This window comes from Helicoverpa armigera, chromosome 5, assembly GCF_030705265.1.
Source record: "Helicoverpa armigera isolate CAAS_96S chromosome 5, ASM3070526v1, whole genome shotgun sequence".
Lineage (NCBI taxonomy): Eukaryota > Metazoa > Arthropoda > Insecta > Lepidoptera > Noctuidae > Helicoverpa > Helicoverpa armigera.
Genome location: NC_087124.1, coordinates 5,558,041 through 5,585,821, shown reverse-complemented (window position 1 = coordinate 5,585,821; position 27,781 = coordinate 5,558,041). Strand labels below are relative to the sequence as shown.

At 36.9% G+C, this 27,781-nt stretch overlaps 4 protein-coding genes across 4 annotated transcripts; 2 read left to right on the top strand and 2 right to left on the bottom strand.

The window, feature by feature from the left end:
• Positions 1–60: 60 nt before the first annotated feature.
• Positions 61–11,324, bottom strand: LOC110371530 (MFS-type transporter SLC18B1). The gene is made up of 13 exons (XM_021327854.3): positions 11,185–11,324; positions 9,069–9,897; positions 8,369–8,609; positions 7,539–7,612; positions 5,064–5,280; positions 4,197–4,287; positions 3,663–3,897; positions 3,310–3,408; positions 3,112–3,207; positions 2,011–2,182; positions 1,441–1,633; positions 325–842; positions 61–242 (listed from the first exon to the last, which is right to left on the bottom strand). Exons 2-13 carry the CDS (start codon positions 9,362–9,364, stop codon positions 162–164), a joined length of 2,313 nt encoding a protein of 770 aa, XP_021183529.2. The 5' UTR covers positions 9,365–9,897; positions 11,185–11,324; the 3' UTR covers positions 61–161.
• Positions 11,320–18,209, bottom strand: LOC110371541 (eukaryotic translation initiation factor 2A). The gene is made up of 12 exons (XM_064034944.1): positions 18,052–18,209; positions 17,820–17,961; positions 17,272–17,407; positions 17,117–17,196; positions 16,668–16,846; positions 16,138–16,295; positions 15,853–15,937; positions 15,492–15,664; positions 14,816–14,994; positions 13,809–14,062; positions 13,337–13,518; positions 11,320–12,087 (listed from the first exon to the last, which is right to left on the bottom strand). The coding sequence occupies exons 1-12, from the start codon at positions 18,071–18,073 to the stop codon at positions 11,962–11,964; spliced, it is 1,716 nt and encodes a 571-aa protein (XP_063891014.1). The 5' UTR covers positions 18,074–18,209; the 3' UTR covers positions 11,320–11,961.
• Positions 18,210–18,405: 196 nt separating this feature from the next.
• LOC110382119 (armadillo repeat-containing protein 7) lies at positions 18,406–19,830 on the top strand. Its single transcript, XM_021342645.3, has 3 exons — positions 18,406–18,667; positions 18,816–18,986; positions 19,480–19,830. Exons 1-3 carry the CDS (start codon positions 18,559–18,561, stop codon positions 19,737–19,739), a joined length of 540 nt encoding a protein of 179 aa, XP_021198320.3. The 5' UTR covers positions 18,406–18,558; the 3' UTR covers positions 19,740–19,830.
• Positions 19,831–20,237: 407 nt separating this feature from the next.
• Positions 20,238–26,616, top strand: LOC110382028 (follicle cell protein 3C-1). Its single transcript, XM_064034945.1, has 4 exons — positions 20,238–22,729; positions 23,093–23,256; positions 24,492–24,674; positions 25,426–26,616. Exons 2-4 carry the CDS (start codon positions 23,116–23,118, stop codon positions 25,597–25,599), a joined length of 498 nt encoding a protein of 165 aa, XP_063891015.1. The 5' UTR covers positions 20,238–22,729; positions 23,093–23,115; the 3' UTR covers positions 25,600–26,616.
• The last annotated feature ends 1,165 nt before the right edge of the window (positions 26,617–27,781 follow it).

Here is a 27,781-nt window from a genome sequence, read left to right as displayed (position 1 = left end):
GCGCCATTTGTTCAATATTTTTGCTATTGTCTTTCGTCAGGGGCATATGAAGTAAAAAAATTATATATTTTAAAATGAAGTTGCGTTCTTTATTTGGTTCAATTTGTATGAATTAAAACTAAAAATATCTTATTTGAGTAAAACTAGAACGCAACGAGATCCTAAACTTCACAGGCACCGGTGGAAGAGACCGTCACAGTCCCTCTTACGTAGGTTACACCATCTCTGCATGCACAGCTATCCTGGAAAATAAAGAAATAATAATATGAGTTTTGAATAGAACTATGATAACTTCAGTACAAAATTGTTTGTAACAATACTTACAAATATATCACCATACGACGGGCACTCATCTTGCTCATAAAACTGGACCTTCTCAAGATTATGTCTGATGATTTCGTAAGTAGTTCTCCTCTCTTCCTCGCAACGCTTCTCTGTGGAGACCAGCCCCATGTTGTATCTCTTCACCTTCAAGTGTTCGGCGGTAACATTGTCCATAATGTCAGGGCTTCCAAAGATGGCATCTTCGAGATACGTGCAGTACTTATCGCTTTTCTTGGTCATGTTGATGTACCCGTTTGAGTTCCTGCGTTGCTTTATATTAGACTCATCTCTTTCCTTATCTATATAATTTTGATACAGTTCTTCATTCAACATTGGGGCGTTAACTGGTGCTGCGACGGATTTTCTCCTGGATTTCCTGATTCTGACGTAGAAGCTGGTAACGAATTGAAACTTGAGTATGTAGGCGGCTATTTCGGCGATGCTCGCGTACCCGCTCTTGTTGCCCTTGCTGTGCAGCAGACAGAAGTGTTTGGGTGGCGATGCACCGTATGTGAAACCTGAATGAACACAATATTTTGAATTACACATTGCTCTATCATCCTTCACGAGTCACCAATTTAGGAGATGATGAAACACTAGAAATTTCTGTCGACTGGCTTTATTCAGACCGGCGGCGCCCTATTTATATCTGCACGCCTGCGGCAGCGAAAATCTGCTTTTGAAATTTCAAAATTTTGAATTTGACTTTTAATCCTAATTGCTATTTTCTTCATGAGTATTGAAGGTTGCAAGTCAAAGAAGGTTGTATGCGTTTCATGTCGCTACAAACTAAATAAATGCCGATGGAGACTTGGCTCGATTTGGAGTTGAATGGATAAGACTGAGACAGACTAAAAGTAAAGTAAAACGACTTTGACTTCCACAGACTTCCACTTTAACATTTTCAACGAATGAAGAAACTTTCCTTCAGCTGCAAGCTAATTAAAACATTTTGGTGAAAGACATCTTACATCTACATAGACTTACCATTCAAAAATCCTTTTATATAGTTCGTTGATTAGTTCTCCATCATAGCCACTTGGAACTGCGACTGTTGTACGAGGTGAGTTTGCAAATTCATATATTTAAGAAAAAGATATCAGTATTGTTACGTACTATGGTTATTATAGCAGGAGCACGGCGTGAGCAGCGGCTCGTGTTCCGCGAGCGCGTGCGGCGCGCTGCGCGTGCGGCAGAAGTTGTTGCTGTTCCACGTCGAGTCCGTGTACGGGATGGAGTCGCACGCGCTGCCCACTGACTGGCACTTGCGGGACTCGCGCAGGGAGAAGAATGTTAGCGTTACCACTGCCTAGGAGAGGATAGAATTGTGTATTTAAAAATGGAGTTTTAATGACTTTTTTGTGGAAAATGTGGGAAACCTAAATTCTTTGTGATGTCATTTATTTTCTGTAAAAAGTCGTGGCCTGTAAAATCACCTGTATAAAACCTGCTAAAGGGAAAAGTTAGCTAGAACTATGGAGGTAATTTCATAGAATATTTTTATACACATAAACACATTCAAATCTGAGTAATTTCTTTGCTATCTAGGACACAACAGGCAGGCATCGTGGACGAATGACTCATTCGGTAGAAATCATTCTTTCGCCAAATACGAAAAAAAGGTGGTTCATGGTCAATTCGACTGCAATTATCTGTGCAATTTTGTCTGTGGTTATACAAACTTACCATAGTAAAACAAGCCGCAGCACATAGAGTAGCACACAGCGGGAACCCGTAGCGTTCAGTGAGGGCTCCACCCAGCGCGGGGCCTAGGACTTCGCCCAGCGAGTAGCAACACGACCATACGCCAGCCACCGCGCTGTATGTCGCTAGGGCTTCGGGACAACCACCTTCGTAGCTGATGGATAGTTTTATAAAATAAAAAGCGTGTAAAAAAAAAGAAGTGAACACCAAGACTTGTTGATGGTATACCTATACATTTAGGTACTTAGAATACAGTCTACTATGCTGACCATCATCGAAATTGCGATGACCTGTCAGGGCGATATACATGTGATGAGATCTGACATTATTAGAAATGTTCGCAGGACATTGTTACTGTTTGGCAGAGTGAATCATTTTGGGCGTCAAGGCACTGGGGTACACCGGTGGAATCTCATCCATAATAATTTGTAGGTTTATTTTTTAACTTATGATGGAAGGATAAAAGAGGTTAGTAAATCCTAACTAATATTATAAATGCGAAAGTAACTCTGTCTGTCTGTCTGTCTGTCTTTCTGTCTGTCTGTCTGTCTTTTCTTCACGCCTAAACTACTGAACCGATTTGTGTGAAATTTGGTACAGACATAGTTTGAAACTTGAGAAAGGACATAGGATAGTTTTTATTACAAAAAGAAATAAAAATAAAATTATTCCGGACATATAGCGCCATCTATTGGTCAAATCAAAAATCTGCTGGTAGTCACTATTCCACGCGAACGAAGTTGCGTGCAAAAGCTAGTTGTCTATATTTTACGTAAGTAAACCGAAAGCGGCGAATAAGTTGCTGGCAAATATTCAGGGGCACGTATTCACATCTATCATGTCAGCTGAAATTGACGAGCATTTTAAAACCGTTCCATCAGTGTCGTCAAGTCTTTTTCTATCATTTTATATCTTTGGCGCAATTTAAAACTGAATTTTCATAAAATCGGTAGTTCTTCTGACGTCGTTCAATCAGCTTTTAATAGAGTTGAAATTACAAGCTATAAATGGCAGATAAAAAATTAAAGATACTTTTTGAGATTAGATTCATACAAATATTTGAACAATTTATGAAAAACTTACATAGAACTTGTGAGTACTCCTTGGAAGGTGGGCAAAAGCGTTAAAGCAACAGACATGCCCAAAATTGACAACGCCACGAGATCAAGCCAGAGATCTCTGAAAAAATAACATTAAAGTAGATAACAACTACATAGATACACTCGATATTTACTTAGAAGATATTTAATATCTAAGAATTGTTTTTAATGAAGTTCTTACCTCGGTAGACCAGGGATGAAAGGGCAAGGTCCAAGGAGAAGTAATCCAGCACTAGATAGGAACAGACCCCACACCATCATACACCAGTGGTTGTGGACCCTGTAATGAGTATTTAATGTACATTTTGACACATGACCCAGTAGCAATATGTGGTAGATAAATATGCTATGGTGAAGGATATACCTAGTCATAACCGAAAATCAGAGGTAACAACTAGAATTAGCCGCAAATGGCCGGTTACAACTAGCTTTAGCCGGTTAAACTTAGGTGTAGCCAGTCTTCGGGCTTTAGCTTTATAGCAAATACATAAATAATGTCCGATTTTTTTAACGAAAATATATATATGTACTTACCGATCTGCAACCCATCCCCATATCGGGCTAAATATCCCATAAAGGCTGGAAAACAAGAGGAATATCAGGCCTATCTGTTCAGTAGAGAGGCCGAACTGCCGCAGGTGGGGCTCCAGCGTCGGGTCGAGAAAGGCCCACGTGTTCGACACGATCACTATCACTAAACCCGTTATTATGATCGAAGGAATCTTGAATAATCCGATGATGGACGCCGTCTTTGAACCTGACACGTATTCTGCGAAGGAAATTAAAATTGTTGATATAAAATTAAACTTTATTGAAAAAAAATAAGCAGGTTAGATGATTAGGATTTATGGGACTGTGCATTTGTTCCAAGAGACAGTAGAAATCACGTATCAAAGCTTCATCATATTTTTTTGCAACCAAGTTAAATTGTATTTTTTCTTTTTGTTTTTGGGTTTTTATGGAGATCATTTTCATCACCAAACGTATAAAAATAGATGAGAGTCATTTTATTTGGTGACGGCAAACGCAAATAAAAAAATCACAATCAATTAAATCATTCAAAATTACCTTCGCAATCAGTGAGCAAGAAGAAGTTGATGGGCACAGTCAACACCATGATAACGCCAAGAGTGTAAAAAGGTAGCCCGAAGCCCCCGATCTACCTGGAACATTCAGGTAAGTAGTTATACATTCACGCTAAAAACATTGTACGTACTTATTTATGGCCCCACTGGAACTGAAATGACTTTATTCGTCAATTACAGCGTTTTCACACTGGCGGCTTTTTCGCGGGAAAAACCACAGCAGAATCGAGTGTAAATAGGTACGTAAATGCGCGAAACATTTCGAGCGGCAAAATCTGTCGCGCAGTTTTCAACTGTCATTTGTCAGTACCGCAAAAAGAGTCAAAATTCGCGCCATAGGAACCTAATCATGAAAAGAGGTTCCATTCAGCCAAGCCATATTTTTTGTTGTGATTCGGTCCAGCAGAGGATCTGGAGAGTTGGTTGATAATAAACGGTGTTCATACAATAGGCATGTTTTTTGTCGTAAATTGTTGAAATAATAATATGTACCTAAATATTTTTTTATGACAAAATAACAAACTGCAGTTAATAAGTTTCGACATTACTCATTGTAACTGCTAATTAATTTGACAGATGTACTTACGCAGTGTTAATTAAACACGTTGCGATAACAAAACGATAGTGATTTTATAATCATTACGCCCGTGCTCTCATTTCATAGATTAATTAAAAATGAGATTTGTACCCACAAAACTAGCTCTGGATTATGTTTGTAACAATTTAATGTAGATGATTATTTTTTTCCATGGCCTACAAAATTAATCTGCTAAACAAGCTTTTTTAATCAACTTTACTTAGCGGGTACAATTCTCACATTGCTAGACTTTCATAAACTAAATACAATTACCGTGTACAACAGTCCCCCGATGGCTGGCCCCACAGACATGCCGAGGCCGATGAACGTCTCCAGGATGCCGAGGACTGAGCCTATGCTGTCAGGAAACGTGTTCACCACGAACACATAGCTGGCCGTGGAGTATGCGCTTGCCCCGAGAGCCTCCATTCCTCGCACCACGAAGCATAGTGTAGTAAAAGTCACCGTGTCTTCTATTAACGCTAGTGTACTAAAAATAGTAATAAATAATAGCAATAAGTATGTAAGATATGATAGGTTCAAAAAAGGTAACATTTCACCTAATCATTAGTACTTACTAAAAAGTTTCTAATTACTTTAATTTAAAGATTCTGGCTGAATTATGTGAAAAAAATGAGAAATAGCCATAAATTAATGAAAAGAAAAATATTTAAAAAAAATCTAATGGCTTTTTTAGTCTAACTTTGAAGTAAGTGGCCAGTGAGTGTTGATATTTCCTTAAAGAAGGTTTTAATGAAAGAAAAATGATTACAAAATAATCACCTAATACGTATGTAAAGGCTCAAGTTTTAACGTCCTATGCTTCGTAGGAAAAGTTAATAATTCGAATAACAGGCGTGAAGTAATAAAACGTGCATCAAGCTAGAAAATGCAAAACTTTTTGGAAGAAAAACCAATTTCAGGATCCGCTGTTAATAATGGGATATTATAAATTGCATATCAAATAAATAATCGCCTATCAATAAATACTCATCATTTATATTCTTTTTTACATCAAATAACTTAGTTCACTACAAATAAACTAAATGTTTAACAAAACTCAAACTGCAGATAATTCGAAATTATACATCAATATGACATTACTTTTTTCTTATAATGCAATACAGTTAAATTTATTCTTGTGCAAAAATACTACATACAAGCATTAAATACTGACTGCACAGCAAATTTACCATATTTCATAGCAAAATAACTATCCCAGTCGCATAGTACAACAAAACCTGTTCATCATATTTGTCTTAATTTTCAAGAAGCCATGCTCGGAAAATTTTATGATTATTATAACAAAAAAATCCTGTCACATTGCATTATTTCTAAAAGCAGAACAAATTAACTGAAAAATTGAAGCTAGTAACGAAAACGAGTCGCTGCAAAACCGACTCCACGTAGTCTTGTTTGCCCTACCCCTAGAGTGCAATTCAAAACCGCGTAGGCGCGGAGGGGCGAGGCGGCCTGCGAGCTGAGGCGCAGGTAGTTTTAACGCTCGCCGACGTGGCTGAGGCTGGCCGGCTCTGCCAGCCAGTAAGCCGAAGCTGCGGTGGTGAGCCTGAAAACCATCTGCGACGATAAGCTCGCATGGGACCGCCGGAGCCACGAAGCGCCGGAGCCGTGACAGAAGCCATGCTTGCTGCATGTTGCATGCTTACTTCCATGTTGCATGCCTGCTTACATGCTGCATGCCTGCTTGCATGCTTCAGGCTTGTTTGCATGCTTCTTACAGGAAAATAAAAATTCCAAAACTCTACCAAAAGATGATTCTGACTATAAACATTCTGAAATGTGATAGTTCTGCCTTTTAATGACAACTTATATGAAATGTATGCCAAAAGGAAGTACTGACTAAAAAGTGCCTATTGGGCAAACAAGGAAGCGTGGACGCTTATTAATAATTCAATAAATTACAATTTTGTATTTAATTTTATATTTTTTTGCTGATCTCATTATGTGGTAATTAATAAATAATAAGATGACTGTGACTAATAAAATGCTGTTTTATTCAGAAAAACTGCTGTAAACAATATAAAAATAGAAGCTATATTTAAAACAAAAAGAGTTTACATGTATAATGTGCATTAAGATTGTTAGCTGTGCATTGATGAAAAAGCTTTTGCTTTAGGAAAAATCGCTGTACGCTATGAAAATAAATTGTAGTGTGTTTAGTGATATTTTGAGTTGAATATTTTGCTGTGCAATCAGTAATTTTGATGGGAATTCGGATTCTTATTGCACGGAAAAAGGATATTTTTTGATTTGCGTTTAAATACTACCCGTTAATAATAACGTAATTTAAGAACTCACTATTGTACGTAACAGCCTACTGCTATCGGTTTTCATTATAGTCATGAATTGCAATGAAAGATTCGTGTAGTTTTACGAGAAATATCGTAAAGTCGTTTAGAATGAACATGTGACATAACTGACTGTTATGTTTTATTTGGACTTACCTACTATCTACCTTATTTTGTAAATTCTCGGTAAGTACACCCTTAGTAGGTACCTACTTACCTAATCAGTCTCACAAATAGGTATGTTACGACTATTTATAGATCTTCTATCTCTTCTAAATAAGAATGTACCTAAATTATATTAGATGCTCACGTGTTTATCTACAAACTAAAACATATTTGTATAAGCAACAAATTATTCCATGAGCAGTCTATTAATTAGGTCATCAAACTCATTGTCCTAACAAATAGTAGAGGTCTATGGAAAAGAACAAGAACTCACCCAAATAAAACATTGCAAGCGCCGGCGATGAACATGCCGGCCGTGAAAAGGAATTTTGCGCCAACCATCGGCAACTGCAAAATAAACAACGCATTATACAAATATCTACAATGTATTGTAGTTACGTTTAAAAGATAGTGCTAATTATTATGTACACTATCTAGCGGTTGATCAACAACAGGTTGTCATTTGTTATTAATTTACTTCCAAAGGGATGATAATACGAGTGTCGAGATGCCACATTACATTTTGGTGGCTCGGCGTCACTGTTTTTTTAGATTTTCTTGAAAAAAACCTACGCCTTTCTCGTGCAGTAGAGTAGGGCTGATTATATTTTAATTAAGAAATTATAATCTCAAATCAGTTAGTTAGGTACTGACATTTGTCTTTGAATATATTAAGTTAATTAGCAGGATTTAAATAAATATATTCAACGAAAAAAGTCAGTCCTTTTGCCAAAGAGCCCATAGTAAAATCCCTGGGGGCGACAAAACCTCTTAATAAAATGACGTAAAAGGAAGTTGAAAGGAAATCGTAAACATCCATAATACACGTCTTACGCAGGTTCCTTGAATAGAAACTTCTATTTCAAGATTGTGACCTTTTGATTATTCAGTTGCTGTTGTTTATTATCTAACTGATCTACATTCGAATCTCAGAGTTCTTAATTTCGTCCTACTCGCTGAGAATATTAGGTAAGTACCTAGTATTAATATTACGAGATTGAACAAGAACAGAGATGATAGAGGCGGGGTTAGATAAACAGCCTAGTAGACCTCCGACGAGTCTTGCGAAGAAGTCTTTGTAAAAACTTCAAAGGCGATACTTACAAACTTTCCAAATAAAGGCGATGTGAGGAACATAACGACGGCGTAGAAACTGAACACGATGCCACACATGGTCTCCGACAGGCCCTTGGCCGCTGCCTCCCGGGGAAAGAAGGGCGCCATCACGCTCATGGAGCAGAAACTCATGAAGTCCACCAGCGCCAGGGAGGCCAGTGTCAGACGCTGACGGCTGGACAGGTTGCGCACTGCGCCCGGCTGCAGGCGCGTCTGAGTTCGCACCAACCTACATAGGAATTACAGTATTCAGGGCTCTAACGACATAGAACCTTTTGCGTACCAACATTTGCTGGCCTAGACTTAGGTATCTGTGCTTAGACTTCAATCACTACCATTCAAGTGGGGATGGTTTGATTCACAGGGTTTGAATTGGATAAAGGACCTTTAAGTATAAGATGTCTAATTAGAACTATAATATCAGGTGTTTGTATTGCAAATTGCATCCAAGATCAATCTAGCAGGTATTGGATTACATGATACTTGATATACTAGCTAGACATTGATCATAATATAAGATAATGACAGCGACTGTTCTCTGCGTTAACAATAGCCTGATAGTAGAATAGCTACAAAATGCAACACGTGTGATTATAGTAATTACCCACTTGGATGCACCTTTCCATTGTCGAATGACATACGTGGGTATCAGTGCATTACACATTTGTTTGGAAAGATAATATCTTACCTTTCCCTTAATATAATGATTTCTGAGCTGATGTCATCGGGCGGGCCTCCCGACCAGGAGTGCACGCGCCGCAGTCTCCCCGAGTCCTGCAGGGACCTGCGCCCGCCCCACGTCGCTGCGAGGTCCTCCGTATGCGTGGAGGTCTTCATCATCTTGCTATCAAACACTATCGTCTCGTGAGAACCTGTTCCGCGGGCGGCACTGTTTAAATTCGAGTCACTAGAAGTCCGTTCACGGTTGTGTGAAATTTCACACAGTGGCGTATTGTCGTCAGCCTCGTCGCACTCTCTGTCCATATTGAAGGGCCACACTGGACCTCCGCGTGCTGCTGCAGCCGAACACAGAATATGCTAGATGTCACCCGCCTCCGCCACTAGCGCCGCAGTAATACCCGATCGTAAACAAACCAAGTTATCAGCGTGTCAACACCGAGCGCAGCGACTACTACTGTTCACAATTAAAATCCAACCTCGCACATATCAATTTAGGTATTATCGATATCTTATCGTGTTCAAATAAAAATTTCCTGGATAGAGGACGCTTTCCAGCCAGTGCAGGCAAGTTGACTCGATCGACTCGGTGGGAAGTATGGCGCTGTATTCATTTATTTTTTATATTATGTGGGTACCTGATCGTAAGTTCTCGTACGATATGTTTACTTACGATAATCCATGCCCTCCATGCCAGGATAGTTATCGTGAGAATTCGATAGCAAAAGGAAGTTTTAGAAGTGTTCTTATTTGTTCCATTAGGGACTGAGCAACTGGTGATGGCGTTCAGGTCAATTGTATCACAAATGCACACATTTAAGGTAAACACGTTTTCGCACCTGAAATGAAAGTATTCGATTTAAAACTCTGAGTGAATATAAGTTTTATTCACGTGATTACATTTTATAGCTTTCGATTATTTCAAGCCGTTATCCGTTGAATTTACTGATACTTTATTTGGATAAAAGTGAACCTAGATTACCATGTCGCATATTACCCACTGCTACAATTTTTATTTTTGTGAAGAGGATAAAATAAAACAGATTAGCAGAAAAAAATAATTGTATCTGTGTAAAAGTATAAATGGGACGTCTATGTTTGTGTGAGGTGCATCAAATAAAATTACCTATTGCAATAACCTGTTTAGAATTGGAACGCTCTAATTTTTATCTAAGTAATTGACCGCCAAACAGGACGGCATTTAGCAAGCTTTGTTTGAAAAAAAAAGAGATAAATAATTTATTGTGATTCATAAATACTATTTTAAAATGTAGTCGTGGCGCTAAGCATATTATCTTGTTTGCAATGTCAGTGCCAGTCATAATGAATAACAATTTACATATTTTATTATAGAGACCCACATGTCAGGCAGAACATTTTCGTTACAGAAAGACGATTGAAGCGTGGAAGTTATCTATGACAGAATTATTACTTGGCTACCTAGGTGCAATCGAATGACTAAAATGCATATAATTAAATTCATCTATTTGAAATACTAGATTACACCACATCGTGTCATTTTTTATTTGGAGTGAAATATCCAACTTTTGGCAATCCCATTTTCATTTCCAAAATATGGTAAAAAAGTTATTAAGGGGTTAGCGCAACGCATTTTATATTTCCAATAGCCCGCAATCCTACTAATATTATAAACGCGAAAGTTTGTATGTATGGATGTTTGTTACTCTTTCACGCAAAAACTACTGAATGGATTTTAATGAAACTTTACAATAATATAGCTTATACATCAGAATAACACATAGGCTACAATTTGTAAACATATTGTTCGAAATACTAAACCTGCGCAGACGAAGTCGCGGGCACCAGCTAGTATTCAATAAAAAATGACTTTGTTAACTCTTATTAGGGAGTAATAAAAGCTATGTTAGTTGTCCACTCTTGGAAGGACTAGAAGTATCAAAGAGCTTTCAAGAAACATAAATTAGGTACTTAAAATTTACGTGCCTAGGTCAATTATTGACCATGTGCATCATATGTATTTCAAAATAAGTATTGAAAACTAAATGCGGCACTGAAAGGGACTAGTGGATATAGGACTAGGCCATATGCTGGTGTAGATGGTGGTATGCAAATCATATTTAAAAATAAAAAAGAATACAACATACCGTAAAAATCCAATTCCATGATCCGTGAAACTCATTCATTCAGAAGTAATTCAATATTCCGATCAACGTGCAAGATAAGCTGATAAAAAATATTAGCTTAATTTGAGATCGAGATAAGATAAATAAAACTACCACTTACAAATATAGTAACCAGATTTGTATTGATGTTTTTATTCAAAACGAATGTTCATTATACGTATAACAAATCAACAATCACTTCATGTAATAATTACAAAAGAGAGTCAGCGATTTAGTACACTTACGATAAATTAAATTTATGATATTACAAATAAACAACGTATTTAATCCTTCTCTTAGTAATAACAGATTTATGTGAAAAAATATAGCATTTGTAAGTATGACTGCACTCGCGAACAATCGAACAAGTAATAATTGGCGATCTATTCGCCAGCTCGTTGCAGGCCGGTTTCATACGTAAGTAAATAGACACAATCTCAACCTTATATTATGCGAACGATTTTACGTTAGCGACACACTTCGATACAAAAATATTAAACAAAACACATATTTATAATTATAATCATGAATCGTTACTTTCAATCTTATTAATATTTCACGCTTTCATAAGTTTTAATTCTCTTCATTAAATGAAAAAGAATATGACGCATTCTCACGGGACAGACAGTAGAGGAATAAATAATGATATAAATAATTCGAAGAAAAATATTTGTCAAATATTTTGTCTGTTCCCGTGAGTGCTTGACGAATAAAGCTGTCCTTAATTCTAGGGTGAGCTTATTTGCGTGGCGTGGCCGATCATAACTTAAGTTGAGCTAGTTCCTGCAACAACGCGGCCTCTTGGTCAATCTTAGCGAGCTGGTTGAGTTCCAACTGCTTGCCCGCAGCTTTCTGTTGCTTCAGCTTGTCAATGTCGCTCAGTTTCTGGAAATAAAAAGAGGTTTGTTATGTATGCCTATGTGACTTCATCCAAGGAAAACGAAACGTACAAGTGCGAAGCGAACTCGCCCACCGAGGGTTTCAAACCTATGGTCATTATAAAAAGATAAGGATTTTTTTATGAATATTATTTTCCACCTATGCGTTGCATGTGAAATTTCAGGTTCTCAGAGTCGAAGTGAATGTAATTTGAGAAGAAATGTCTTTTTGTTTGGTTTGGCATTGCATTTGCGTAATAAAGGGCTCAGTTTGTTCCTGTTCAGAGCAACGCAACATTTTAAAGCAACATTATTTTTTAAGTCTGGTAGTCTGGCATGTTAGAATTGAGCATATCCAAATTACAAATTAGTTTGCAATTTCTGTCTATCCATTTTATTATTATTTTCAAAATGCTAATTTGTATTTCTAAAACACCTTTTTAATTTAAATTAAAGAATGACCGTGAAGCAAGACTACCAACTGCTGACACTTGTGCATTGGTTTCAATAGGTAAGTAGTAGGTAGGTAGTAATATGTTAAGATTACTTTTTTATGGTCGACGACCTTAAAGTGGGGGGAAACTCAACATGATAATGACGATTTGCCTTCTACGAATTAACTATAGATTTTCGCAATTTACAAGCCAAGTAATTTTCAATGCACATCCATATTTTTATTACCACAATGAATTCCTAAAGAAAATAATAATCTTTATTTTAGCAATGCAAATATAAAGGTTGATACAACAAATTATTTAGATAGATGCGGGATATTGCATAAATACATAATAATAGTAGACGAGTCTAGCACTCAATGGCACTGTCGAGCGTCATATTTGATAGTTTATCTTTTATGAAGCACCGGAAGAAAAGATAAGATGACGCTTATCTTTTGCATCTATGTGCTTGATTTACCCATTATGATTTATATATATTGCATATAGTCATAAAGTGGTTATAAATAGGTGACCGCCATCGAACAGATTTTTGTGTTGAGTGTAGATCGACAATGTTAAATCCTTGCGACCCTGACAAGAGATCTGTGCTTTTCCTAATGAAGAAGAGGATATTTTGAAGAAGCAGAAAAAGATGCCATAATATTCATTGAATTAGGTATCCAAAGCAAAGTAACTATCAAACGATGCGGTATCGTTTGACAGTAACCTAGGGGCTCTAGTGGTCTCACTATTAAGCTGACAAACTTTCTTTTTCTACACATGCCACAATTTTTTTTAAGAATAAGTTGAAAACAGTACCTTATTGAGGTTTTTGATCTTCTTGTCCTTCTCCGGGTCCCCAGTGGACACGAAGGGTGCGCGGGGCGTGGCGGCGGCGGGCGGCGGGGGCGAGGCGTCGCCACGTGCCTTCTCCTCAGCCTTGCGCGCCTTGCGGGCTTCGCGCTTTTCCTTCTGCTTGATAGCCTGCTTTGAAGGCGCCGCTAAGAAACAGAAAATTATTTGAATGGCTTTCATGTGTTTAAAGATTTTGCGGACGAAGACGAAATGTAAATTAGTCCTCGCTACGCTGCTTGGTATTAGACTCTAAAGTTGTATATACAAAGTTGAGAGGTATTTATTCAGCTGCATAATCTGGCAAAATTGAGAAAATTAACAAACCGCTCTGACTGCAAATAAAGTAATAATAAATGCAGCCAAGAGTGGTAACAATTTTCAACAGCTTTTGTCAATAGAATATCGAAATTAAGTACTCTTAATTGTCATAACTTACCACTAGGAGTTTCTCCAGGCTTATGCGGCTTCTCCTGTTCATGTAACGTGAAGGTTGAAGGCCTGTTCTTGGCCCCGGGAGGCCTGTAAGCCGCCGCCGGCTTCGGCGTGGAGTCCTCAATGCCTTTGGGCACGGTTCGCGACAACTCGCTCTTGAGGAAGTTGCCGGGCTGCCAACTAATTGCTAGAAGGTTCTCCTTCTCCGCACAGACGCGCTTGTGCATCAGAGCGCATGTGTAGTGCCAGATCTTGTACCTAAAACAAAAGGGAAACGTTGTCATGTCATACGTCTACTGTTTTCCGCAAAGAGGCTACCTATGTACTATATAGTGTAAACAGCTCTCGTCAAATAACTTTGCTGCTGTGGACAATTATACAGAATTTTTTTCCGTCCATTTTGAACCACAAAGCGGTAAATTTATTTTTATTGACGACAGCCGTACCTCAATATATCATTCTATACTTCATATCAATCTATAACGTTGTCGAAATTAATATCAATAACCTTAACAGTGAACTGGATAAATCCGAATATTATTTAATAATTCTGTCTGAAAACATTTAATTTGCACAATAATAACAATAACCGCCCAATTTTATATTCAAATGCTAATTATGCACGTATTTAAATATTTATTTAGTAGTGATGCAAACATTAATGATCAATAAATGCATATTAAGTAGGAAGTCTACTGGAACTTGCTAAACTTGCTATTATGATTCCAAATTGTTGCCTGGACATGAATAAGTAACGTGTTTCTATCGAATTAGTAAGTACATGTCCGTAAGTGTAAATTCGTAAGCTGTAACAAAATAATGGCGCCAAGAGACACAAAAACTTGACTAAATCAGTGACAAAAAAGAGGTCATAGAAATTATCATTTTGTTAAATAGCAACATGGCAAGGTAGGATGTGATTGAAATATGCTCCATTTCGCAAGGAATCGCCATTTCCTACACAACTTCTGGTTTGTAGAAAATCAGACATTTTTCACAATAGGTACATACCCATTGCCAACAGTGAGCCTGGGGTACGTAGTGGCAGTGAGGAAAGTCTCAGCTCGCGGGTCCCACATGAGACTGGTCGTGTCTGGGGCGGCACAAGACCCCACTTTCTTGTATCCGCGGAGCTCCCAAACCTCGATGTGCCCCGAAGCTATATTGCCGAAACCACCAAGCAACATACGTGTAGCGGAGTCAAGGAATTTTTTTACTCAAAAAAATAATAAAAGTCAAGACATACAAAAATTCGCGTTTCAGACTACATTTGAAAATATTTTAAAACTAGTTTATAAAATCGCTTTTTGAATAAATAGCACTTATCAACAAAAAACACTGAGTAGGTAATAGTTATGCAAAAAAATCGTCAGCATTTAATTTTGTTGACGTGACATTAATCCAGCGTTTTTTAATATAGCGACGCCTGATATACATACTTTTGCCACAAATATTTTTGCTTAGCTGATCAAAACTTTCGGCCAGTTTAAATCATTGTGCTGACTAAGCGTTCCAATATACGGTAGCCTTATGACGAAAAGTCGATACGGCTGTTAAGATTTCATACGAAGACTATAGAACCTACATACCATACATAGTGTACTGTAGTGCGTCATTGAAACAGCTATCCGACAGAAATCTTTACACAGTCTAAAACTAGTACATGAAATCATATGAAAAGGATATGGTTTCCTTCAGGCGGGAAGTATATGGAGTTCCAGGCGCCAGTTCCGAACTCGAACAGGGGTTCGCACTTGGCGTTGAACAGCGTGGCCTTGGCGGGCGCGTGGCCGTACACCGCCACCCACTCGTTCGAGTTGCCCGGGTTCCACGAGATGGCGTGGATGGGGCCTTCCTTACCTAAATCAGGCAATACATTAAACTAGAGATTTCATGTTGTAACAGCTAATAAACTATATCAAAGCAATAAATCATACTTACTGAAAACAAAATTATGAGAAGTTTTGGCAGATGGCATATCATCAGTCTGGATAAGAAAACATGATATTTGTCTATTAAAAATATTTGACCAGTAAATTAATACTTACTGAATGTCACATTCTCTGAGTTGCCTTTCACATCACCATAAGAGAGTGATTGCTTTCCATAGTAAGAGCCACCAGTTTTGTCCACCTAAAAGCAGATGTTTTGTTAATACTCAATTCGAAGTATCAGCTTAGAAGATGGCATCCAGATCCATTGTGAACAATGAAGAATTGTGTGCAGATTCAATTACGACAAGATTGTAAATAATTTGTCAATGAAATCATTCTTAAAGCGGTAGATAGACAAGGAACAAAATAAATATTTGCCACATGAAACTTTGTACTAACATCAGTTTGCGTCATCGCGAACACATTAGTGCCGCGTCGGTTCCAGTAGAAGGTGGCCTTATCTGCCTGAAAAGACGAGCGGCTGACTACGGCCTGAGACTCATCCTTAAAGTCTGGGTACTTATACACGCGCCAGAATGACGGCTGTCCGGCTTTACCTGTGAAAAATTGTGCATCAACATGTCTTATGACTATCCACTAGCGTCCACATAGCAAATAAGAAGTAGAAAAGTGAGGTCAACCAATTTAGTTGTTTTGAGCATAGTTTTACTATACTCATATCTATAAACAATCGGGACTTCAACGCGCCACTATGTAGGTACCTTTTCTTTTTCACCCTGGTGTACAGTTCACCCACCATGTGTACAAATCACATAAGTTTAAAAACGTTTTACTCATGTTAGAAACTATTCATTTTAGCAAAATATGGACCAGTCCTCTTTTATTTAACCTATTGCAATATTTGATAGCCCACAATTACTAAAATATTCTAATATCATTATTTTTTTTTGTTTTTACAATCATCATACCTAAAGTAAATAAAGCAAAATAATATGTTGGAGCAGGGCTGGGTGACACACTGAATGACTTTAGTTTATCTGCTGTTATTTGTTGCGTATATCTATCGAGCTCTCCGTTTTCATAGATCAGCACCCTGTTGTTCAAATGTAGGGCCAACAGCTTCTCATCTGATGTCCATTTTGGCTCCCTGAGGAGGAAAAAAACATTTACTTATTTTTCATTCATATGTAAATTAGATGAGGTTGTCACAGTAATGTAATAATAACACTGGTACTAAGCTGCATCCGGTTAGACTGGAAGCCAACCTCAACATAGTTGAGAAAAGGCTCGGAAGATGACGATGTTTGTCATTATTTTGAAAATTAATTTTATCTACTGGTGTGCCAGTTTCCATCACCCAATTGTGATTGTTACATGAATCTAGGTCTTCGGTATACCAGAACTATTTTAAACTTACCATCCGGTTTGATTCTTTTGTGTAAAACTTCCTACTAGCTGGCCATCAGCTGATTTATATACATGGAGGTTAGGCTTACCCTGAAACAGAAAGCTTTTAGTCATCATACATTTAGAAAAATCTCTGGTTAAAGTTCTTTTATGCTATATCGTTACCTGAGGGTTTTCTTTTGTCATCAAAAACATTTCCCAGACAGTAAAATAGCTGTCCAGTGGTGAAAAGAACATTTCCTTGATATTTCCATTTATGGTTGCTGTTACAGACCAGTCGGAACATCGCAGTATATCCACTCTGAAAGCATTCGTGTTTTGGTGTAAGTGTACCTAATGTACATAATGAATTTAGTTGCTAACAATAAATGTATAGTTAGCAACTAAAGTCCAACAACACAAAATGCTGAAACATTAAAATCTCAAATGTTTGTCATTGTTTATATCCAGATAATTTAGTTCTATAGTGTGATAGTTAGTTGAATATGGGAGCTTTTAGTGTATAAGAAGCTTTAATTTTGTTCCTAGTTCTGTTGCTAACCATTCAAAAATATAGGTCAGTGGGTCGTCTTAGGGATTGTAATATTGAAAATAAATAGTAAACCAGTAACGTAACCTTATAAGATCCTTGAAAACCATGTTAAAGAAAATTTACTGACAATACTGACTGGTATATCATATTAGTAGAATACTTGCCGAGTATTTACACTTACTTCTTATCTGTCCTGTATGCCAAATAGGTACCTTTTGGACTAAATATAATGCTACGTATATTCGTAGTCGTCTCATCTCTGAGATTTTTCTCATCATATGGCTCTTTGAAGTCTATTAAAAATATGTTTTTGCTGGTTAAACCTGTAATGTTACGGATCAAATAATTATAACCTCTGAAACATGCTTTTATCGTACTACTTCACTTTCTTACAGTGAGACATAAATATTTACCAGCAATATAAGGTGTACTCATTGTATTTAATTATATGTTTTGATCAACACCTTTAAAAACTCTTCATTTTCAGGAAATTATGGGTTTTACAAATAATTTCTTCCGCGCCGCAGCTGGACAGTTATATGTACCATAGAGTATAAATCTTTTACTTTTTATCGTTTTATCTACAGGTGCACAGACAAGTTGTATGAGGACTTTGAATCTTATAATTACTTTCTGTGGTAATATTTTTGTTTCATTAACTTTTAAGTATTAAATAAAAGATGAAAAGAAAATATACATCTGAATAAAATAGAAAAGTTAAAACTTTTAAAGTAATAATCTGTAGCTAATAATCCATGAAATGTCAAAAGAAAAAGAATGGAAAGAAAGAATTCAAGATGGTGGATTTAATTTACTATTTCAGAATGGCGCGCGAGTGATTAATTGGGATTTGAGTCCTTTTAAAAGTAATTTCTCACGTTTGAGCATTGAATATATTGGACTGAAACCCTAACTTTTCAATGTTTAGTAGTAAGGCTCAACTTCAGAAACGTACTCCTGAAAATGGGACAGATCGAGAGAACTTTTTGTCGCTTCTAGTGGATGAATATTTGCATTCTACTTCGTATGGTAAATATCTTCTACTTGAGAGATATTGTTTTTTTATTTATAAACGTTGTTATATTTAGAATATATATAGATCATAAAACATTGCACGTTATCCCATTAAAATTTTATTTGACCCTGACTCACGTAACATTCTTCGTGTTTATTACAGATGCTAAATGCCAAGTTTTAGCGAATTTGGCAAATTTTGCATACGATCCTATCAACTACCAGTACATCAGAGACGTTGGTGTCCTAGACATTTTTCTTCACGTTATAAAAAATGAAAGTAATGAGCAACTGCTTCATTTTGCCTCTGCTGGTATCTGCAATTTATGCTGTGGTAAGAGATGTGATTATTTTATATCACTATTTATTAGAACCTGAAGTAGGCATAGCCTGAGCACCCAAGTTATATAATGGAACAAAACTATAGTAATTTTATTTATATACACACAGGTTGTAGAATACCCAAAGTAAAAAAAAACTAATATCAAATACACATAAATAGTACATTACCTATTTTTATTATTTTGAAATCTATTGTTGAGCTGATTAGTTTTTATACTATGTATATTGTTAGGTTCAGTTCAAAACCCTATCTCTAGGATTTCTCCAGCTGTTTATCCGTCCGTTTGTCTCTCACCAGGCTGTGTCGCTCAAGTACTGTAATAGCTAGAAAGTTGTAATTATGAAGTTGATATATATTAAAACAAATGTGTTTATCAATATTGTAGTGTTTATACATGAATCAACCTACACTTGACCATTTTTTTAACACAATTATTGCTTATTTTATTATACTATGCTATTGAAATTATACTTTTATTTTTCAGATCCATTGAATGCCGAGTACATAGTTACACAATCTGGGCTGAAGCCGATCATTGCATTACTGAAATTAAACCACAATGATATCTTAGCAGACACAATCACTACTTTGTATTATCTTTACAATAATCAAACCAGGGCTGAAATCACCACAACAGAGGTTATTAAGCAAATTCGTGATATTCAGAACTCAAATGATAAGAGATTGGTAAACTTAGCCACTTTATACTTGCAAGATGTCTGTGGTACAAAAGAAGATATTTGAATAAAGCCAGCTTACAAAATGAACAAAATGCTATCAAATAGATTCCCTTACATTGTGGTAAATAACAAAAATTACCAGAAAATATGCAAAATTCACACTACTACCTTCAGTAATACTGCATTCAAAGCAGGAGACAAGATTCGCATACAGAAAACATTGACTCAGAAAGATTTGGATGCATTCTCTAACCTCACAAGTGACCATAACTATTTGCACCAGAACAATGGCAACAAGAGGCCAATAGTGCATGGAGCACTTCTTAATGGCTTGGTGGCTGGACTCATTGGCACACACCTGCCCGGCCCGGGCACTGTACTTGTGTCACAAACTATGAAGTTCCCTAACAAATGCTTTGTTGGTGAGAAACTAACCATAAGTGTAGAACTTGTTGATGTGAGGAAAATCCTCAAAGTGAAATTTTATTGCATTGTGGAGGAAGAAAAAAAGGTTGTGTTTGAGGGTGAGGCTAAACTTATGTTGGCCAAAGACTGTTAGAGATTTAAGTTAATTATAAAGTAACTTATTTCATAGGGTTAAGTTTTAAATGTTAAGGAAATCTTTTAGTAATGCTATGTGGATTTTGAATTCATAATTTATGAAATCCTTAAAATATAAACTAGATAAAATAAAAAGCTATTAGAAACTTGAAAGTTTTATGATAGTCTGTCTTATGTGCCAATAAATCCATGAAATCAAGTAATATAAACTGTCAAGTACAATTACTTAGTTTTAATTAGATAACTCAGTACCTTCAAGGTAGTATTTAGTAATTTAACACCAAGCATGCTGCAGTTGTATCTTGAATCTGTCCATGATTGTCCATTATTATACAATTTTCATAGTCTATAATTAATTAAGACTGATAGCGACTAGATCACCTATCAACAAACATTACCTAAACTATATTCATGAACTTTGGCAGCAGAATGTATGAATTGATGCATTATCACTCATAATGGTATTTCACAAAATAACATAATATAAACAAGCATTTTACCTACTCAATGCATAATATTTTTCAGCAGAAATTTCATACTCCATCATGTGATAACTACTTATCTTGCCAAATCATGTCCCCACATTTACAATTTTGTCAGTCACATCACAATGGCAAATTAGGAAAAATTTTTTGATGTATCATTCTTTTGAGAGCAGTGTTTTTGCTATTGAAAATGTTTTGGGTATTTTGTTCATTGATATGGAGTAAGAAGTTGGCCACACACCTGTAATATAAAGTATTATTAAGTACATAAATGCTCAAACTTTTTTATCAGGCTCAACAAAAAAGTTACAATTTTACCTAATGTACTGAATCTCTATTAATAAGCCTTTTATGTCTCCATTGTGATGATTGTAATGTTGAAACAAATCACTGCCACATTGAACAGTTTTGCACCAGGTTAACATTTCCTAAGATATCAAAATATTGAACTTTAGTTGGTGCCTTTTGCTGATCGCTGTGCTGACTCGTGATACTTGCGTAATATTTTTACATGACACTAAAATTATTTGTCATACTTAAATGAACTGCACTACAATTGCAAAGCAACTTTTTAAATCTGATGAATCATATAAATAAGAAAAAGAAAGGATCCTACAACTTTTTTAGAACTTACTCTGTAAATTAAATCTTTATGGTAATTTCTTAGTGATGTATAACACCATCGTCAGACTAATGTTATCTCGTACTTTAGCATGCTAGATTTTGTTTTAATTTTACCTTTCTGTTAGTTATTCGTAAATATTTGTTGTTTTCTTATCCTTGTTTTTCTTTTGTGCCGCCAAATCACATGAAATGTGATCCTCATGACATTTTATATGCTATGATGTAATGTAAACCCTTTATGTTTTACATAACTTCTTGAGCTGTTACAGAAATGTTTGTTTTTTTTATTAAACTTTGCCCTCTGTTTTTGTGACTTTTTTTTCCTCCATTTTCGCTTTATTTGCTTAATTTAGTTATTGTGTAGTGTCAATGTACTATAAATGTTTATTACTCATAGTATTTACGTAGTGTTAGGTCTTTCAAATTTTATTAAAGGCATTGCTAGTTGCTAGATGAATTTGCTTCAGAATAGAAATTAGAGACTAAAAATTCTATGATTGGGAAGGCTGTGAATTAAACTTGTGTAATGAACACTTGACTTTGGCAAATATAGATTCAGGTAGATTATTGTATGTGTAGATTCATCAATGTTTAATATTTTTTTCGTCGATTCTTAAAGTATTTCTTACATTAGTGTAGAAAATTAAACAGCATCATGGTAAATGGTTTTTTAATTTATTACATCAATACTTTTTCAGTCAAACCTACCCTTAGAAATCAATAGTTATTTATGGGCTAGTTTATAGCAACATTATCCATACAAGTCCTTGAGGCTGTTGCGTCTCAAGTATTATTCCACGCTTCTCAATCATTCTGGATACCTACGGATTGTTCGAAAGAGTTGCTGCGGCCTAAATACACAAGGGACTCCAGAAGAACCAAATAAGTCCGAGACCCTCTCCTTTAAGTGTAGGAACCACAGCGCGAAGGAAAGATTTCCACCGAAACAAATGAGTATCTCTCAACCTCAAAAGACCCTGAATATTATAGTCAGTCACTAAAAACTACCTATGGTTTGAAAGGTATTTGATCAGAAGGTACCTACATAATATGACCTGGAATTCACACATTACTTTGTTAAGGGGAAACTTATCTTTGAACAATTCTCAATCACGTTTATTAGGTACGCGGAAAGATTACCTAGATATATTCACGTAAAACATATCGCCTCTAGTAATTCAAGCACGTTTCGTTGTGCGGCCAAACTGCTGACTTAGCCATGTTTACTTGGATATTTACCCGGACTTGGAGATGGAATGAATAGATAATTTTGATCGGATCTGAATATAAGTTTAGTGTAGTTTTCAAAAGTTTGGTCAGTGATGTGATTGTCTGAAGAGGGGAAGGTGTGGCGGTCACCTGAATATTGGAGAACTTGTAGAAGGTAAGAAACAGTTTTTTGTTATGTGAGCTAGTTATGGCCTATAGTGGATGTTATTGAGGAGGCCTGTTGATTGTCCTATAGGGTTAGGGGTTGAGGGATTTTTGATGTTCCTTCTCAGTTTGACCTGAGATGGTCTCACGTTTGGCTAAAGCGATTTTGATGCGGTTTTCAGCATACTATTTATCACACTAAGGAGAAAGTTTAAGCTTAGGTATTGAAGTCCGTTTTATTTTATAAAAAAAATCCTTGTCCTAGTTGGTAGGCGCAGAAATAGGTGAGGACTTACATAAAGTGCTGATAGGTTTTCTGCTTACCTATTAAAGTGATGACCTCTGCGTTAGTCTCATTGATTGCTCATTACAGGCTCAATCTTCGATATCATCAAAATGCGTGGAGTCCAGTGGCTACTTCTAGCAGTGTGTCTGTTCCTGACAGTTGCATCCGAAGCCAAGAGGAAGGCCAAACGAGAGAACTACGTCAGCGCCCCCTCTGAGGAAGAAAATAACTACGATGACGATTATGAAGAGGTACTGTCAATTCACTGATGTCCAGATTATTTACTTAGTTCAGTACCTAACTCATTTTTAGGTCATTTATTCAGATATTATTGGATTACTCAGGTATTTTGTAACTTGGATAGTGGTGATAGAATTTTGTTGCTGACCGTACATAACTCTTGCGCTATTGTTATGTGTTATATTATTTACTTGCTTACGTGCTGAATTAAGAAACTTAATTACCTTTCTATGACTTAATGAAGTAGGAAAGCCTTTGTTTTTAATATGTAATTTGTAAATGTGGAGTCCGTGGGTACAGGATGTTAAGTATCTTCCAATCTTATTCAGCAGTTACCTATAGGTAATCAATTTCCAGACTTTACTTTAATATAAGAACAAGTATTTCTGCATCTGAAAAAAATATGACAAGGATTTACGAGTCTATGTTGCCAGTAATTTTCAAATGGAACTAGGTGTAGACCTAGCTTGATGTATAAATCAAGAGCAGTACAGTAATAACTGACAATATACCTGCGTAAGTACCACGATACTTAAGTCAGTATATGAATCATTCATCATTGTCATTATTTTACTGGTTTTATGTATTTTTGCTACAATTCAACCTTGCTTTACGGTCAAGGCTACGATGTTATCGTGGCGTCAGGATAACTGCTGTAAAGGTAATTAAGGCTGATGCGCTAACTACCATTAGGAGGCTCACATCTTGTTTGAAAAACAAAGAACTTTACAAGTATGTATATATATACATACACATAGGTATTTGATTGTGCTACGGAAAGACATGTGTGGCTATCACGTTCTTCTGTTGTATCTACTGTAGATTTTCCAGAAAAGCTTAAACATACTTAATGGACTTCCAGTTTCCACCTTTCAACCTTTATTCCGATCTTAATTTATTCATAATATGTTTATAATGATTTCTGACTAGACTTGAGTATCGTCCTAGAATGCGGTCCGCATTATAAGGCTAAGGACATTGTCTACCTACGTATGTTAGTTTACTGATCTCCTTTTGAGCTTGTATTCGGAAAAAGGTACTTCAAACCAGTGGTCTTTTACAAAAAAAAAATACGACGTTAACGAACCTAAGCCGTCCAACCCAGAAAAGTCAGCAAAATTGAAAAAGCTGAATATGGTCAAATTCTTTTTCATGTTCAATTTTATTTTTTTGTGTTTTGGCGTCAAGTTTTGCTCACAGAAATGCACTTTATTCTCTCTAAACAATTTCTGTGTTTCTATTTCAGCTGGAACCATGTCAATGTGGCGTGTTCCTGTCGCAGCAGGTCGGTATCAAGGAGAACAACCGTCGCAGTCGTCCGCGCGGCCCTCCCCAGGGTGAGCCTGTGGTCACCTACGACACCGACTCACCCAGCCTGCCCTGCGGCACGGGAGGATTCAAGAGCTGCGTCAGCCGCTGTCTTGATGTGGTAAGTACCATACCTGATAGAAGTTTGGAATTGGTAGGAGATCGTTTCTCAGATCGTTGGATAGATAGCCGAATATTTTGAACCTATGTTATAAATTGATATGGTTCAAACTAAGTTGAATTTATCGAGTTCAATAATCCTGCTTCAGCAAATATTTGTTTTTTTGTTTAGTGAGCTGATTAATTTCGCACAAGTAAACATGATACGTTTTACGCATAACCTCGCGGCCCTTGATTGTAATTAGCTGCCATAATAGAGGTCACCGCGTTCTGTCGCAAGTAATCATAACAATAGGAATCAAATGGTTACCTGAAGGTTGGCGGTGAACACTAATACATATGTATTGTTATAAGTATTTATCTTTAATCAGTTACTCCTTGTCATACAAGCACACAGAGATGAGATTAGAGGTCTGGATGTTGGTCATCTGTCTGCACCAGGCAGTTCTCTAGCTAGGTTGCACAACCAGTGATACTTGAACCAATTGACTGCAATTTATACTTATGTTAGCGTAACACAAAAGCAAGCCTCTAGTTTTTACTGGCCTGGAGATTTTGGTTGAACTTTGCTGTTTTTCGAATCCTAAATTCGATGGCAAGGAATAGAGAATGGTTTAATTGCCACCAACTTATAAACAATAAGCAATTTATTATTATCTATAATTTAACTTCTATTCATCACACCCCTTCTCACTCTTTTTTAGTACATAACCAGCAGGTTTGATTTATCAGTCATCTTTTTGAATCTATAGATCTTGAAGTATCTCCCTCGAGCCGGCCCTGTGATCTGCGGGGCGGTGGAACGCGACGTGCACAGAGAAAAGGCGTTCCTCTTCATAAAGAACTGCGGCGGTGAATGGACGCCCACCAGCTTCTCAGCAGGCAAGGAGTTCTGTTGCACCGATGGGGAACATCATAAGTGCTGAACAATTCCAAAATACGTACAGGATACCTAGTTTCGATTATTATAAGTTGACATTGATGTTTTTATACCTTATTACCATATTGGATTTTGAGTGGGGTTCGCGTTCACATACACATAATATGGAGTTCCTAATCCATGAATCTCACTAGAGAATAGAGATGCACCTAGTTACTTAGCGTTCATTTTAAAATTGTTACTCTGTACTTTTATTACACTTATCTAGGGAAGTTACGTCTAGCATTTTGAATATTAGCAATTGTTGCTATAATAATGAGACAGCGGAGTCAATCATGAAGTCAATTTGTCAAAACGTACACGAGTACAATTTGTTTGAGGACCAAAGTCGAACGCGCGGACGTTTCCTTGTGATGTCTTATTAAAGTGCTGTGTCTATGTTCAATCTTTAGGTATAAAAATATTTATACCTAGTTGTAATTTTCAAAGCGCTTGAGTTGTGATAATGTTCCTTCGCAAATCTTGATGTTGTAATTTTTTCTGATGTGGATAAAAGGGACATTAGATGAACTAGAATTCATAATATATTTTAGGAGGCGTCTGCATCTAGGATTTAAGTCATATTTGGGTTAATTATTTATTTTTATAATGTGGCAGCAGTGCCAGTAGTATAAGTACCTATGTAAGTAATACATTTTAGTTCGACAAACCTAACATAATTATTCTGATAGCGGTAGGAAAGCGCGCTCATCACATTAGTTAATGTCCAATTAATGATTGTAATTAATTTCAATAAAAAGTGTAAGTACTTAAGTTAATGTAATGGTAGTGCATTTGTAATCTGCTTTCTTTTATTACCTATGTATAGATATGTAGACATGCTATTAGAATGCGCAGTTAATTAGTTTTCTAATAAACGAATTCAATGAAATTGGACTTTAAATGCATTGCTAACTCATGTAATTGTATAATTTATGTAAATTATTTATTAAACCTAGTTTATTGCTTAATAAAGTAAGTGCTAATACCTACTGGCGTCTGGTTTTAACAAACGTGTTACCTAACTGAACTTGACGTAGCAAGTGTTAAGAATTCAATTTGGCCACGTTTTATTTTTACGTAAGGATTGTATTTACGCGACTCTGGCATGTGTTAGCATATATTGTCTATTTTTGCGCACGCACGCGGTCCCGCGTGTCTGTCGGCGTGGTCCTGCGCGGGCGCCGGTGGGCGCGCCGAGGAGTGCCTTATCCGCTGACCCGGTTCTGGATTATGGTGTCAATGAAGTTCCCTTATCAAGGACTAGTACACTCACATCAAGTGAAGTACATAGCTGCAGCTAGACGTACGCTGCGGGCGCGGCGGGGGCGCGCGGCGCGGGGGGCGCGGCGCCTGACCCGGATCGCGTAGGGTGAACAACCCCGACACGTGCCACTTTCTAAAAGAAACGCGCGTCGCCCGCGCATCCTTGCGTGGACAGCTGGGACACTGGCTGCTTCTCTATTACACGACTAAAACGTTTTGGCACCTAACGACCGACTAATAATAGCACACGCGTCTCAATCATAGCTAAATTATTCCTTATTCAAACAACCTGTCCCCACCGACAAGAGATGTAACGATGACAGGCTCCGGGTCTACGCTGCCAGACTACCTAAACGTGTCTGACTTTTCTCTTCGCTCATTGATACTAATTAACAAATTGATGACGCAAGGCGAATGTAGGTACTCCACCGTAACTAATGGAGAGTACTGAATACCTGTACATACATTATATTTAATTGACTTCTCATAAAGTCAAACTGCAGCTACCCTGAGGTAAAGCACGCTCATCCACGTTATAATTTCGGTTGCCAATTCTCTGAAACTCATTATTATGCTGAATGGAGTGTGGACGTACCTTAGCGAATACAATCCTGTTGCCAATATTTTTTAAAAGTCTCGGCACACTGAAATTATTCAGGGTTTAAAATCAGTTTCATGAACACATTTGAAACATTTGTGTTACGACTTTGATATAAGAGCGAATCCAATCCTTTACCGCGTAGATAAAGTAGATAAGCCTAATGTCACGAGTACACATGCCTCCCGGATCCCTGATTCGCGCGTGTGACCGACTGATAAGGACTCTAGCGTCACAGCTCAAGAGATACTCATTACTCTTACTTGACTAATGCTACGTGTACATTAAATAGGGTTGCAATGACGAACAAATTAAGTACAATGTC